Source organism: Nothobranchius furzeri, chromosome 16, assembly GCF_043380555.1.
Source record: "Nothobranchius furzeri strain GRZ-AD chromosome 16, NfurGRZ-RIMD1, whole genome shotgun sequence".
Classification (NCBI taxonomy): Eukaryota; Metazoa; Chordata; class Actinopteri; order Cyprinodontiformes; family Nothobranchiidae; genus Nothobranchius; species Nothobranchius furzeri.
In genome coordinates this window covers 32,598,163-32,614,002 of record NC_091756.1, presented here as the reverse complement: position 1 = coordinate 32,614,002, position 15,840 = coordinate 32,598,163, and the positions used below count along the sequence as shown (strand labels likewise).

General features: G+C 41.4%; 1 protein-coding gene across 5 annotated transcripts in view; it reads right to left on the bottom strand.

Moving 5' to 3' along the window:
- Positions 1 to 11,201, bottom strand: part of wdr90 (WD repeat domain 90) — a 39,494-nt gene extending 28,293 nt beyond the window's left edge. For 4 of the 5 annotated variants that reach the window (XM_015963396.3, XM_054749148.2, XM_015963397.3 and 1 more), the window contains exons 1-18: positions 10,933 to 11,201; positions 10,716 to 10,807; positions 10,354 to 10,530; positions 9,700 to 9,838; positions 9,456 to 9,626; positions 9,238 to 9,364; positions 8,915 to 8,982; positions 7,498 to 7,607; positions 6,589 to 6,819; positions 6,432 to 6,494; positions 6,276 to 6,344; positions 6,049 to 6,159; positions 5,772 to 5,917; positions 5,601 to 5,658; positions 5,394 to 5,512; positions 3,711 to 3,872; positions 3,483 to 3,613; positions 3,160 to 3,276 (exon numbers count right to left, since the gene is read on the bottom strand). In XM_015963396.3, coding sequence (XP_015818882.3) covers positions 3,160 to 3,276; positions 3,483 to 3,613; positions 3,711 to 3,872; positions 5,394 to 5,512; positions 5,601 to 5,658; positions 5,772 to 5,917; positions 6,049 to 6,159; positions 6,276 to 6,344; positions 6,432 to 6,494; positions 6,589 to 6,819; positions 7,498 to 7,607; positions 8,915 to 8,982; positions 9,238 to 9,364; positions 9,456 to 9,626; positions 9,700 to 9,838; positions 10,354 to 10,530; positions 10,716 to 10,807; positions 10,933 to 10,945 — 2,104 coding nt within the window. In that variant the 5' untranslated portion in view covers positions 10,946 to 11,201. The remainder of the gene's footprint in view (positions 1 to 3,159; positions 3,277 to 3,482; positions 3,614 to 3,710; positions 3,873 to 5,393; positions 5,513 to 5,600; positions 5,659 to 5,771; positions 5,918 to 6,048; positions 6,160 to 6,275; positions 6,345 to 6,431; positions 6,495 to 6,588; positions 6,820 to 7,497; positions 7,608 to 8,914; positions 8,983 to 9,237; positions 9,365 to 9,455; positions 9,627 to 9,699; positions 9,839 to 10,353; positions 10,531 to 10,715; positions 10,808 to 10,932) is intronic. The other variant, XM_054749147.2, reaches the window with a different exon arrangement.
- Between the last annotated feature and the right edge of the window lie 4,639 nt (positions 11,202 to 15,840).

Here is a 15,840-nt window from a genome sequence, read left to right as displayed (position 1 = left end):
CTCCCCTGATGACGTCGCCGCCTCCCCTGATGACGTCGCCGCCTCCCCTGATGACGTCGCCGCCTCCCCTGATGACGACGTCGGCTCCCCTGATGTCGGCTCGCCTGACGACGTCGCCTCCCCTGATGTCGGCTCGCCTGACGACGTCGCCTCCCCTGATGTCGGCTCGTCTGACGACGTCGCCTCTGGTCTGATGTCTCTTCTGTCTCTAGTTCCAGTGGTGATTCTGAAGGTCGCACCGGTCCAGCCTGTCCACGAGCCCCCCGTCCAGCCCGTCCACGAGCCCCCGGTCCAGACGTCAATGCCTCCAGGCCGGAGGTTGACGCCTCCCGTCTCAGGCCCCTGCTCTGAAGTGGACGTCTCGGGCCCCTGCTCTGAAGTGGACGTCTCCATGTCCCCGTCTCAAGTCTCCCAAGTCTCAAGTGTCCCACTCTCCCCAAGTCTCAAGTGTCCCACTCTCCCCAAGTCTCAAGTGTCCCACTCTCCCCAAGTCTCAAGTGTCCCACTCTCCCCTGTCACAAGTCTTCCAGTCTCCCAACTCTCAGGTCTCCTAGTTCCAGTCTCCCAGATGCAAGTGTTCCAGTCACAATCCCCGTCTCCAGAGATCCTTCGCCGGCCCCCTAGACTTCTCAGGTCCCGCCTCCTGGTTCCCCGTCGCCGGCCCCCACGACTCCTCTGGTCCCGTCTCCTGGTTCCCCGTCGCCGGCCCCCTAGACTTCTCCGGTCCCATCTCCTGGTTCCCCGTTGCCGGCCCCCCAGAGTCCCCTGGTCCCTGGACCCTCCTCGCCCACCCTTGTGGGTTGTTTTTTGGTCCGGGCCCTCCTCTCCCGCCCTGTGGTCTCTCGTGTCCTGTTTTGTCTTTGTCTTTTGTTTCTGTTTTTGTCTTGTTCTGGTTTTGTGCGTCTGGTATCCGCCCTTGAGGGGGGGGGTACTGTCATGTTCTGTGTCCCTTTGTTCCCCAGCCCTCCAGTTCCCACTCCAGGTTCTCCTTTTGTGTTTCATGGCGCCCTCATGTGTCCTTTGTCTGCGTCTTTCCCCATGTGTCTCCTAATGTTTCTCCATCCCTCTCTGGATTCCCTTTTGTGTTTCATGGCGCCCTCATGTGTCCTTTGTCTGCATCTCTGTTGTGTGTCTTAAGTTATAGCCACAGCCTCTTGTTCCCCAGTTCATAGTTTGTGTGTCTCAGTATGTGTATGTGTTTGTGTGAGTTCTTCCCTTAGTCTTTAGGTTTAGTTTTGTGTTTTACATAGTGTTAGGTTTATCTGCCCTCCACTGGTTCTCTTCCCCATCCAGATAATTGTTGTCACCTGCCTTCCCTCCAGCCTCACTCCACACACCTGCTTCCTGTTTCCCTAATTGCTCCTCCCTGTCTATATAAGCCCTCCTTGTCTCTGTGTTCTTGTCGGTCCATTAATGTTTGCTTGTTGTTCTTGTCAGCCTCGTCTCGTTCCTGTTCCTAGCTTCTAGTGATTCCAGTGTTTCTAGGTCTCTGAAGTTTTTTTTTACTCAGTTTAGATTTTTGTTATTTTTGGTTTGGGCTCCCTGCTTCTTGGACTACTCCTAATAAAGGATTTTATTTTCATCATCCACCTCCTGCCTCGTTCATCTGGTTTTCTGCATCTTGGGTCCTAACCTCCTGCTCCTAAATCCTGACAGTCCTGGCCAGGTCACTAAAAAAGGTGTTTTGATCCCTAAATGTGCTTTTTCTGATTGAAACAAACTTAGCAGTTTTGCTTGCTTTTAGCACCCTCTCATGTCTGTTATTAATTACCTGTGATCAAATCGAAAGCAAAACCCATCTCCTCGCTGTGTGTACCTTAATCTAACAGCTGAAACGTCTCCTCAGCCTTCATTAGTGTCTAAATGAAACAAATCAGCTGTGTTCATGATCTAAAACATGCAGGAAACGTGCTAGAACCAGACCGCTATGCCAGGAATGTCAGCTCCATTTTTTTCCAAGTCCGACAGAAGGCAGCCCGCCATTCTGAAGTTGCAAGTGGAGTATTCTGGCCACAGAGGGCAAAAGGTGGCCTTTCAATAACCCTGTAAAGGGTCATTTTAGCACAAACTGGCTCAAGAAAATTATTAAAATCATGAAAAAGTTGCTAAGTATGACTTTAAGTGCTACAATCAGGTGAAACAACATCAGATAAACAGACAAGCCTTTTATAGTTCGATAGGCCAAAATACACTTCCAAATAACTAGACACTTGTTGCAGTTTTCTGGTCTGGAGCATACAAGTGTGTGTTAACAAACTACCAGCTGGGAGAAAGATCTTTAAAAAGGAATTGGTGCAGACCATCAAGGCCACTTGGAGTCCATCGCTCTGCAGCAGAAAGATTCTACACAAGTGGAAAACATTCAAGACGGTTACTCATGAGTGAAAATCCCAATGAAGTCAGACCAAGTAACACAGAGGAAAACCACAAAACCCCAAGAGCTGGATTTCAGACTCTACAGACACCAGTGTGCAGATTAAAGGCTGAGAAAAGCGGAACCCGTGAGCATTGTTAATCAAAAACACACAACAGAAATATTTTACAGATTTCTACAAAGCAACATATCTCAGGTTTAATTAAACCTAGTTCTAGACGTTTGAGCTTTATTGTCCTCATATGTGAAACATCAGAATCAAAGGAGTGTAACTTTGCTTTTGCCATGACTAAATAATTCCCTGTTGGATTTATTAATGTCTTGTTTTTAAGCCTCATCAATCTGTAATTCATTCATCTTATCATATGTCTCGGCCAAATGATCTTCCATAAGTTTATTTATCTTTGTAAAAACAACACAAACCTTTAGATATTTGAGCAAAATTACTGACAGTTGCATCATTTTTAGTTTTCTTAATCGACATTACTCATTACAACTATACAATTTACGTCATGTTCAAAGGTTTATGAAACTGTCAGAAAGATGCTTCACTTAAAGAATGAGCCTGATGGGATTTATAGCTGCAACAAGGCAGTTGTTTCATTTGTTGATGGACTTTTCCAGCTGAGTTTATTTAAATGCAACCAGACACTCTACTGCTTGGAGAAGAATCACAACCCAGAAGAACAGTCACTGCCTGCAGAGCAGGAAGCAGGAAAGACGAGCAACAGTTGAGTTAATCTAATGCAGGTAGAACAGCCCCATCCCCACTCCGCTGTCCCTACCAGCTTCTAAAAGGACAGCAGAAAAATCCAGGGACCAGAGCCGCAGGAAGCCATCTTCAGAGCCCGTGGCACAGAATGATGAAGACACACTGATGCTGTTGATGGGGATTCCTGGACCTGGAACACAAACACACAAACCTGTGTGACACATGGCTGCTGAGAAATCTCATTGTTGAAACATAAACAGAAACATGACAAATAACACACCCTCACTACATAAATCCTTATATTTCAGCCGTATGCTCACACACCACCCTGATGTTATCAAAGATCTTTGTACCTTAAAACACACATCGTTACCAGAACCCTGATGATGGACCCACCTGTGTTAAAGGTCAGTTTCTCCCTGCGTTCTGCATGCTGCTGCTGAGCGGGCAACAACTTCCTCACGTTTTTTATAACAACTCTGCTGTAGTCTATCTCAAATATATGACCACTCCGAGTGCTGGCAAACCTGTCAGAGGACAATTACAACAGAAAAATAAAACAAGTTAATTAAATTCATTCAGATTAAAATGAGAAATTCTGAATGAATCAGCATGTTTGCTCACAGTGTACGATCATCGTAATACTTGTCCGAGGGGCTTCCCTCCTCAAAAGCCACATCGCTGAAATCCAGCGAGTGGTATTCACCCAGGTTGACCGGACAGGAGCGCAGTGTCCCATTCCGCACCCTCCACAGACGAATATTGTCACGCCCACACGAGACCATCCTGAAGACAGAAAAGCCACAGAAGAGTTCAGAGTTTTTAAATTTTCTCATAAATCTCTGCCTGTTGATTATTATTTAGCTTAAATTCCATCAAGCAATCCATCCATCCATCCATCCATCATAGTCCGCTTATTTAAAGTCGGGTCGCGGAGGCAGCAGCCTAAGCAGAGAGGCCCAGACTTCCCTCTGACCAGCCACTTGGGCCAGCTCCTCTGGGGAAATCCTAAGACGTTCCCTGGCCAGCTGAGAGACATAGTCCCTCCAGCGTGTTCTGGGACCTCCCATCTGGACGTGCACAGGAAACCTCACCAGGAAGGCATCCAGGAGGCATCCTGATCAGATGCCTGAGCCACCTCAACTGGCTTCTATCGATGTGGGGGAGCAGCTACTCCAAGCCCCTCCCAGATGACCAAGCTACTCATCCTATCTCTAAAGCCTGGACCACACTGTGCATTTTTCAACCATCCTAGACAAATCCCTCATCGTGAACAGAATCATGACAAAAAACGGTGAATGTGAGGGTGATTTGCAAATCCGTGGCTGTCCAGCGTGACCAGCTCTGCGACAGCCTAATGAGCCATCTCACAACCAAAGTCAGCCTCCAACAGCCTTCAAAACCTAGGACTCCCATCTGCAATCAGCCAATGAAAATATAACCAGAGATTTACGTGAACAACTAGTGACAGGAGTACAATACAAGAGCAGTGGAAGCTTCACGCCGGAACATGTGGACAACACCATTTTGAAGTTCGGCTCAGAGTCTACAAAAAGCAGTGTTAAAAGCAGCGTTTTTGTTCTCTTTTCAGCATTGTTGTTTTGGTTAGCTGTCTGCTATTAGTGACATGCTTTTCATAACATGTCCAGCTTGAGCGAGCTGTCGTGCAGTTTGGCGCACTAAAATCTTGCACCGTACAGTACGCCACCTCTCTAGAGACCTCACAGTGTTGCATGAGCAATCCTGTGCAACGGCAAAAACACAGTGTTGTCCAGGCTTAGGGGACAGCTCAGCCACCCAGCGGTGGAAACTCATTTGGGCCGCTTGTATTCACGATCTCGTTCTTTTGGTCACTACCCAAAGCTCGTGAGGTTAGGAACGTAGCTCGACCGGTAAATCAAGAGCTTCGCCATCCGGTTCAGCTCTCTCTTCACCACGACAGATCGGTACAACACCTGCAGCACCAATCCACCCATCGATCTCACGCTCCATCCACTCGTGAATAATTCTCTTCCACTTGAGGCAGGATCTCAAGAAGGCCTTCTACTCTTTGGTCATGGATTTAGAAGAGCCGATTCTCATCCCAGCTGCTTCGCACACCTCTCCAGCTAAATTTGTTACCCATAAATAAAATCATGTAAATGTATTTAATATATTAAATGTAGCAGCAGGGGAGAGAAAAAATAAACATACCTGGAAAGCAAGAAGTCGATCTCAAATGAACAAGAACATCGACTGATCAAATCGATCTTAAATCTGCACGCGTTCCTTGTTTGTCATAATAAAAATATTCATAAATTAAGACACCTGGTATCGTCAAAAAAGGCCACTTTCATGGTGCCAATGTCCACCTCTGTGTGCGCTTTGGCTAAGACGGTCACCTCTCCACCTTTACTAACATTTAAGGTGTTCCACACCACCACCATCTGGAAAAGAGTTAATCATTACCAAACAAGCTAATAATAAAAGAGATGCAAATAAATGTGTCTAATATTGAGTAAATCTACAATTTACAGTTTTGTTGTGGCTATCTTTACCCACTCCACAGAGAATACTGCCACTGTATGAGAAGCTGCAGTGTGGAAAAAGAAAGCAGACAAATTATTAGAGTCAGAAAAATGTCAGCTCAGACTTTCCTGTTGAGTCAGAATAACTGCGCAAGAGTGTGTTCCTGCAGAGAGTTACCTGAGGCAGGATAAGGAATGAGAATGACTCCTGAACATGGTCACACAGTTTCCTTCACTGTAGCTCCACAGTCTCACTAGGCTGTTGTTGCCAATTTGAGCTGACGCCAGCAGCGTTGTTCTGCCGTTGAAGGCCAGAGCAGAAATCTAGAGAAAACACGACAGCTCGGGTTGTAAACTGTCACTGAATTAAATAAAAATGTGTATCCAGAAATTAAATAAAACATTAAAAACCTTATTTAGGATGTTTCAAAAATCTGAAATTGTAACTCATTTACTTTATCGGTGTGTCCAACAAAGAACCTCTGCTCACTGGAGGAAATCTTCATAGAGACAATGATTGCGTGACACGGATACACCACCGCATCACCTGATTTGGTCCACAAGGCCTGCAACAACATAAAGAAGTGCTATTAATAATTTATAGGAGCTGAATTCAAAGTGTTTTATTTATGATATCCATAACATCCCAAGATGGAAAAAAGCATGGAGAGATTAAGCCTACGTGTCTACTGGTGGCTCCTCCAAAGCCGATGATTCGTCGGAGCTTGAGGATTGGGTCTGGGAGCAGCTTCTATTCACAAAAGTGACACAAAAGCTTTTTACAGTGAGTTATTGGAGTATTTATTAACAGTTGTTTCTCAGCCCACTTCTGTCCTACCTGCTGTTTGATATTTTTTGACAAGGACACAGACACAGGATGTGGAACTGGACAGATCACCACCTGAAACAGTTAGTGTTTTGGGGGGATTTTAGTCAACAGTTACAAAAAAGGAGCATGCACATGTGCGTTTACAAGCTAGTTACTCTAGCATCACCTCTTCTTCACTCTCCTCTCCCTGTGAGCCGAGATCATCCTCTGGATGAACGTACACATGAATCCCACCATCTTCAGTGACACATGGTGGGCTGGATGTGAGAGGGTGTGAACTGGAGGGGAGTGAACCCTGAAGGTGAACATTGTCGTGGAAAAGGCGGTACTTCTGGTTAGCAGAGGAAGCACCCAAATCAGGCAAGCTGGAGACCACAGGGGCTTTATTCCCTGGGAACTGAGAAGAGAAGAATGGGGGTGCAGGGGTAAATAATACAATATTTATCATTTACAGCTGTTATGGCGAATCTGCAAACAAGCTAGTGGTTGAACGCAAACACGGTCACGGACACTCGCCACCTTGGGTATCTTCCCTGGATCTGGGTCTACCGGAACCAGAAACCCACATTGACAGAGGAAACGAGACGGCGCTAAACACCAGTCACCATTTTCTAGGTCCAAACGTATTTTGTTGTCCATGACTTCAAATGGTGTTTTTGAGACTCGGGTTGTTTGTCCTAGAGTGGAAGTGGTAGCAGCCGGCTGTTTCCCCTTCTCTGATATTTTTGAGTCGCAAACCTCTCACACCAGTGGTGTTGTGTTGTTAAATACATATGTGTGTAATAAGTGGAGGACCCAGGGAAGCGAGGCGGTTCAGCGAGACCGACAACCAGATAGTGTTATTGGTGGAGGTTTTAGACAAATGCAAGAGAATATACATTATTTCTGTTTTAGTTTTTTTTTTTACCTCCAAAATATATTTATAGCCATACTATGCTAGAACATTGTTCAGAGCCACCCAAAAAAGGTTTTAAGCTCATTTATTTTCCAAATTTGCTATAACAGCTTTGACAGCATAAAAGTTGGACACAGATATTCATGCAAACACAAAGTTTTGACATCAGGGTGATCTTACTGGTTCGGGATTGGTGACCTGCTGACTGGAGGAATAGTCCGGACCTGGTTTGCTGATTGTGACACAGTGAGACTCCTCACTCAGTGGACTCAGTACACATGAGGCACTTCCTGTAAAAAATATTTACAAAGCATCCACCCAAAACTAAAATAACTTCCACCCAAAACTTCTGACTTTTTTCATTGTATTTCTTCGACCATGCACAGGCATGCAGGGTTTTATTTGAACTAAAAATGTAAACAGCATCAGAAGGAGAGATGGTCCAGGAAAACATCAGTTGATCTCAAAATACTGATTTCTTGAAAGCCCCATTGGCCTTAGCAAACGCAATCCGTAACACAAAATCAAAGTAAAAGCAATGACTGCGGGATAAATTGTTTGTGGCACACAGCAAAGTAAAGATTGACGGGAAGCTTTATTATGATCAAGAATATGAAACACTAAGAATGTATGTGAAAAAGCAGCAAATGATTTCCTATTACCGTAATTTCCGGACTATAGAGCGCACCTCAATATAAGCCTCACCAGTAGAAAAAAAGGTTTTCTACACACACACACGCCACACTCAAATACAAGCTGCGGCGCAGCAGCCACATGCAGAGCGCATGTATGGCCATAACAGAAGATAATTAGACAGAAAGACGCTACACGGAGGTTTTCCGTTGTTGTTTAAATTCAGCAAAATGAATTTTAAACACGGGTGAACATGCCTGCAAGTTTAGAAGAGAAAACAGCACTGATAGCATTCATATTTCTGAATGGTTGTAAAATAAAAACAGCACTGACACGTTATTACCGGTAATTTGCATGCATGTTTAGAAGAAAAGAACAGCGCTGACACAGCATTAATAAGCCCCGGATGATTAGAAAATAAAAACTGCACACAAAACATGCCTGGTTAGTAATGATCTGCACAGTGGAAACAGTGGAAACACCTCGGCCGTCTGCTCTTTGTGTGTTCACCTAGTCTTCAAGAATGTTTTCCAATTCCAGCCATCTGCTTTTATTTCCTCTGAAAGCTTCTGTCGTTTTCTTACATTGATTGAGTTCTTCCCGCTGCCGCCTCCAGCGTAGCACCAATGATTCATTTATGCCAAGCTCCCGTGCAGTGGCTCGGTTTCCTTGTTTGACGGCCAGACCGATCGCTTTTAACTTGTAAGCTGCGGCATATGCATCCCTCTGCGTGTTTTCCATGACGAGGCTGTGTCTGATGTGTAAACGTGCCGCTTTAAATCAAAGAGCGTCTTCTTCCGCGCATAACGTTTTACCATGCCTGACTCACTTTACTGCTGGAGAGTGCCTCTAGTGGTTGTTGGCTAACAAAAATCTACACATGAATCGCACCATGATATTGGCCGCAGGCTTCAGAGCACAGGGAAATAATAGCGGCTTGTAGGCCGGAAATTACGGTACTTACGAGCTGCTGGCCTTGGATCATCCTTTTGAATTGAGTCAAATGGCAACTTTGTGTCTTCTGATGGAAATCTGCAGAACAAAATCACATATTTAGTTTTCATCTAAAATCTGAGCTGATAAATCTGAAAGGTAATCTCTGTTTGGTTGTTTTGTATTGGTTTACACTTAAGAAGTTACGTAATCACTTCACTAATCTCAAAAGTGTGCCAGCAATTTTATCTTTGAAGGAATTACTTTCTTAGCTCATTTTTCATACTTGTCTAAAAGAATAAGTGTTGCCTCTAAAAGTATACATATATTTGTTCTGTGATGAGGTGACAGTACTTTATGTAATCATAGAGGTCATTCCAGGAGCCTCCTCTGGGTACTGGGAAGGACATCTCTCTGGGCATCGGACCCGTTCCCTGGGAGGAGGAAAGACCTCTCTGCTTTGCTTGACTAAAGGACACTCCTGTTCAGAGACATGAAAGAAGTGGTTGATCATTGAGCAAATTAAACATAAAACTCTTATTATTATTATTTACTGTAGTTTTGATTCTCACCCGGATCGAGAAGCAAGTCAGTGGTAAACATGTTTTTCACCGCCATGTTGGCACAAAGCTTGATGCTCTTCAGGTGACTGTAGTGGCGATTGAGGTAGACAGAGAGTGTGAACTGCAGATCCATCATTAGACAAGTCCAACGCACTGAACTGGGAGCTGGACCAACTACACCTAAACCACAAAAAGACACCAGTTATATTTAAAACGGAGTATATAAACAGTGGCTTGTGCGCATGTGATTTACCATGCTTTGCAGTTCTGGAGGTGCTGTCAAAAGCTGAATCCTTTGCAGCACCACACAAGAAAGGAAACTGAAGCCATATAGGTGTGGACTTGAACTCTTTAAACATGTTGGAAAAGGAAATACGGACCACTCGGCCTTCCTACAGTTCAAATATGAGCACACGAGACAGAGCATCAGGTATATAAGCTGGTGACTGTGCCATGACATAACAGGTTTGCTGTAATAATCATGCTTGAATTTAGTAAAATCAATTGGATTTATCCACATTAGATCTACTGGAGCACCCCTTTAGCAAACTATTTGAATGATCTGTCGCATAAACAGTTAAAATCAAAATGATTTAGATAATTTGTGGGTTTCAAAGTAAACTGCATGGCCTTTGGTTATTTATCACTACCTTCTCTTCATTCAGTTTTTTCTACCAATTCTGCCTTTCCCAGAATCCACTGATTACATCTTTCCTATTCAGTTTCTTATTCCCTTTCCTTACATTTCTTTATTTCCCAATTTTTGGATATTTTTAAATAATTTTTATTATAGATTTGTTCTTCTTCTAAACTGTCAGTAACATATATTTACCTTCGCCTAAAATATAAACTGTCTATTTTAGAAGACTGATTATTATTATTATTATTACATAATCAAGTCTGATACCTCCACAGCGACATCAAGGTGGACCACAAAGTATTTGCCAGGACTAGGCCTGAAGAGAAGGTAAAAGTAGCGACCAGTCAGCTCCAGAGAGTGGTTGGTGTTCTTGGGAAGCAGGATGTAGCTGTTGGTAGGACTAACCCCCTTGATCCAAAACACTGGACACTTTAGAGTCTTGTCCTGACGGGTTTGTTGTTGGGATGAAAGTCACATACAGTTTTAAAATGATCAAACAAGACATGCAGCATCGTTTCAGAGTCTGGTGCAAGTAACCTTTAAAGTAGCTGCAGATCTGTAGGTCTACAAAAAACGGTTGCTGAATCATAAAAGTATAAACATCACACACTGAGAGGTCATGCAGTTACCATGTGCGATGAGACATCTCCGACTTTAGCTGACTTTTTCCAGTTCTCTACCTTGACATGTTTGAATATGTTAACGTAAGGATGCTGCCAACCTGCAAATACAAAGTATTAAATAACATTAGCAAGTTAAACGACTGTATACTTATGAGTACAATAAGAGTTTCACATGCTTACTACATTCAAAACTAGAGACTCAGAACATAAAGGCTCGCTTTACCTTTGGAGGCCATCGGACACCGTCAGTCAGATATCCACCTGCGGACTGATGCTTCACCTTGTGTTTTGCTAGCAAAATGAACGAGTACATAAAATGAGAAGTGTTGTTTTATTTACCGAACAACGCTTGCTATTTATGTTTGTTTGATTTCAGGCCATTCTAAATCTAAAGACCTTCTCCGTTTGTCAGACACCGTGAGATTAGAGTTTCCACATCTAACTTTTCTTGTCTGTAATTTCCTTCCCGCTTCAGCCTCCGCCGTCTCCAACGACAACAAACGTAACGTGACGCCATGACGTAATGTGCGTTTTTGCTTCTGGGTAATGTTGTTTTTTTCAAAGAGTCGCGCAGATAGGTTTTAAAAGGATATAAACTAAAGATACATAACATGAGCCACAAAGCTGCTCAGTAGACAAATAATTACAAGACAAATATTTTATTTTTACACAATTTTACAATTTAAAGAATCCTTATTTTTTTAAATATAATTTTAATATTTACAACAAAACTAAATAACATGTAAATATACAACACATGTAATCCTGCATTCAGTCTGAGTCTTTGTTTACAACATGTTGGAGCAGCTCCAAGGGGTCCTTAAATGAATAAGAAGAAGAAGAAGAAAATATCATTTCTATAGCGCCTCTCAAGATAAAAAATCACGAGGCACTTCACAAAAACAAAAAATATAAAAATTGTAAAAATATAAAAAAGCATTTCGAAAATGTTTAAAAATATACATTAATATATATATATATATATATATATATATATATATATATATATATATATATATATTCATATATATATATATATATATATATATATATATATATATATATATATATATATATATATATATATATATATATATATATATATATACTCCATTTTGTTTGCACAGCAACAGGCTCTTTGCTCAGGAAACACTTCATTCAGTTCAGCTCACTGGCTGCTTGTTAGCTTGCAAACAATCACAGAGTTCATTGTAACCGGCAGTGAACTGAATTTGACAAAGTAAAGCTTTGTTCACTTGACATTAAAGCAGTTTCATAACAGTATAAATGTGATAAACTAATCATTAACAGAGTTTCTCAATCAAGTTTTAATATTTTTCACAAATTGAAAGCATTCAAAGATGTATCAAACCTACAACCGTTTTGATATTAATTAATTGAATGATCAATTTTATTTAGTCATCATCAAAAATAGTAATTCATGTAGACAGTAACATGTCATAGATATAAATCCATATATTTCCATACCTTCACAAACATATATATTCATATACTTGTACATTTTAGTATCTACACATTCCCCATTTAATCACATTAACTTTTGAACATTTCATGACTGAACAGGTTTAGGCAGAAGCAAAATCTTATAATTTTACCTAACCTACTTACTTAATCAATTACTTTTTATTCCCTCAATCTGACAATGACAAAATGTATGAACACAAAAACGTCCACCAAATTTTTCTTCTTTTGATGCTTATCATTTTTGTCTTGAGTTGCTTGATTTGTACCCAATTGGTCCTTATGACTACCGAGATGATCACCTTTCCTGGTTTTACCCCTTCCCTATTCCTTCAGTCGTGACTGATGTAGCTTTCATAGATAATGGTGACGAGTTATGGAAGTGGATAAAATTCCTTATTATTTTACTTATTTTTTATTTTCCTTATTTGGTTTTGTTTTTAGTTGTTTTCCTTTGTTTGGTTATCCTATTCGGATAAACAGGAGAGAATGTTATGGAAATTTAATGTTTATTAATTCTTGATCATTGATTCAATCAACTGAATGTAATATGTATTGTTCTATGCCTTTTTGCATGCTCATTTATTCAGACACACCCACACAAGCCACACCCACCCACCCACATTCTTGACTTCCCACACACACACACAGTGAGTGCGTTTACATGCAGCCAGTAACCCTTTTAAAACCCGAATATTCACAATAACCTGGTTCCGCACGGCCATGTAAACACAGCCAAAAACCCGGATATGTTCATAACCGGGTTTTTCAAAACCCGGTTACTACACCTGGGGTAACCCTTTTCTAACCTGAATGTTTGGTCGTGTAAACGCATATCGGGATATCCCCATCAAGGCGTGTGTTCTGCGCATGCTCTGTTCGCAAGGAATCTTGGTCTTTTGAGTAGCGAGACGTCTTGTATGCACCAGAACACTGGAAGTAAACAAGTTGGGAGCAACATGGCGAGTTGCGGCACAGCACCACACTTTTGGAGTGACGAGGAAACCTCTGTCTTCATCGGTCTAGTGAAAAGTATGAACATTATGTCTTTTGTTGACGGCCGAAAGTACAGACATGGGAAACATGTTGTTGTTTTCACGGATACCGGAACAAGAAGAACCGGAAATGACGCATATTGCGTCTTGACGTAGTCCATACGTCCTGACGCTACCCCAACGTCCGCATTTAAATCGGGTTATGCAAGTTAGGGGTAATTCTTTCTATTTATGCTTGTAAACGGGTTATTCTGATCAACTCAGAAACCTGAATACCGACCTTAACCTGATCATAACCCGGATATTGGCTGCATGTAAACGTAGTCATACTCTCTCTCTCTCTCTCTCTCTCTCTCTCTCTCTCTCTCTCTCTCTCTCTCTCTCTCTCTCTCTCTCTCTCTCTCTCTCTCTCTCTCTCTCTCACTTTCATTCCTTTCTAATCTCTTGGTATAAACTCTGTGACCAGATGTTCGGGGCATTTTGCCTCGTGCATTATGCCACAGTTATAACTGTTTGACTTGTCTGTTCATTGTCTCCTTTTTCTCTTCGACTACAGGAAATGGGTTATTGATAAACACATTGATAAAATCCATGACAAGCTCTAAACATAATTAGCATAATTTTATAATATTATAGATCCTCAATTTTCATAATCTGTGATTTAAAAAACAATAGATCCGTGTGAGCATAATAAGTACTCTTATTTATAAGTCAAATAGCTTTTTTTTAGTACTTTTTATTTCATGTATGTGTGTTTAACAGTTTTTTTCGATTGCTAAAACACGTTTTTCAAAACTGTACGTTTCTTGCAAAACTGCACACACAAAACCCCAAACATAACACACAAATTCCTAAACCGTGGCTTCCCTTTGCAACAAAACCCTGCCACCACATATCGTAACATGTTCCCAAAATGGAACACTTGTTTTCATTTGGTAAACACAGCCACATTTTCACATGACACACACACACATACCATTCATTGCTTAAACACAAGTAGCCTTTGGGTGAACACTACCAAGCATGGAAAGAACACTGAAGAGCAAAACTGAAAACACAATTGTCGAAAGGGAACACAATGAATTACACACTGAATGAATGACAGCACTCACTTTTCTCTGAGACAAACACTAGACATCACACAAATTTTGTAACAAAACATTTGATTTTTACGGTTAACCCCCCCAAGCATAATCATGTGGCATAATCATGGGGCATCATGCCACCGGTCTCTGTCTGGCCAGAGGGCCTCATCAACATCACAGGCGATGTCCTCCTGGTCCAAACAGCTCTGGAAGTACCGCCTCAAGTGCCTCATGAAGCCCTGACAGGCCTCAAGGCCACATCTCTAAAAGCCTCCTCCTTGGCTTGAAGCAGTGGGACCTTGCTCTGTGGATTCCTTTCGTACACCTTCCACCTCCAGGCTGAGAAAAACTCCTCAGTGGGATTGAGGAAGGGGGAATAAGGTGGAAGGTATAATATGGAAAACCGTGGGTGGTCCTGAAACCACTCATACACCTGGGTAGCCTTGTGGAAACTTACTTTTATGCTGCAGTCCCTGATTGCAAATTGCTCGCCAGACCCGAAAGTTTAGAGATTTGAATATTTGTGTGTTGTTGATTGAAACTTTGAGAATTTATGTGGAAAGTGTGTGTAAACCTGAAAATTGTGTGCTGTGTTTTGACAGCAAGGTAATGTGAAATTGACATCAGAGTGTAAAGGAGGAAAATCAGAGTTCTGATATGATAAGGAAATCGTAAGTAGTGATAAAATGAGTCAAGCGATTGGGAACAGAAGTAGAGGTTGTGAAAATTGTGCCTCATTTTTGCTTTTCGAGTTTTAGCAATTGAAAAAAACTGTAAATGTTGAACCCCTTATTTCTATACAATATGACATGTAAGGTTGAATTAGTGAGCATATAATAAATGTTAAGCCTAATAAAAGTCTTTTACTTTATATAATAGACCCACAGATTTAGCTAGTTTTCCTTTAATATAATTAAAATAATGTTTCCAAGATAAATTAGTCAATCACAACACCAAGAAATTTAGTTTCAGACACTCATTCAATTTCAGTATTTGAGATCCCCATTTATTACATTTTTATTTCCATATTTAGTTTATTTAGTAATTTTTTTATATTCAGTGATAATTTATTTACATCTAACCAAGATTTGAGGACAATTCACTCTTTTTCAGCCTTTAAGAGTTATTTTACATCTTTACCTGAACAAACAAAATTTGTGTGGGCTGCAAACATTATAAATTTTCATATATAAAATTAACAGTTTTGGACCTATTACTGACCCTTGTGGAACTCCACAGCTTATTCCTCTAAATCCAGATTTTATATTTTTTATTTTTACGCACTTTTGTCTATCTTTTAGATAACTCTCTATCCATGTCTTAGCTATACCTCGTAGTCCATAATTTTCCAACTTCTTCAATGGTCTCTTGTGGTCAATGGTGTCAAAAGCCTTCTTTAAATCTAAAAAAGTACAGACAGAGAACTCTTTATTTTCACTAGCTTGTGCCATTTCTTCTACCATCTGCATTATTGCATAGGTTGTGGTTCTATTAAAGGTGTGGCTAGCAGAGCAGCTCAAATGTAGCTTTTCAAAATAAAAGTCCATGTAGGGGAAACACAAAACAATC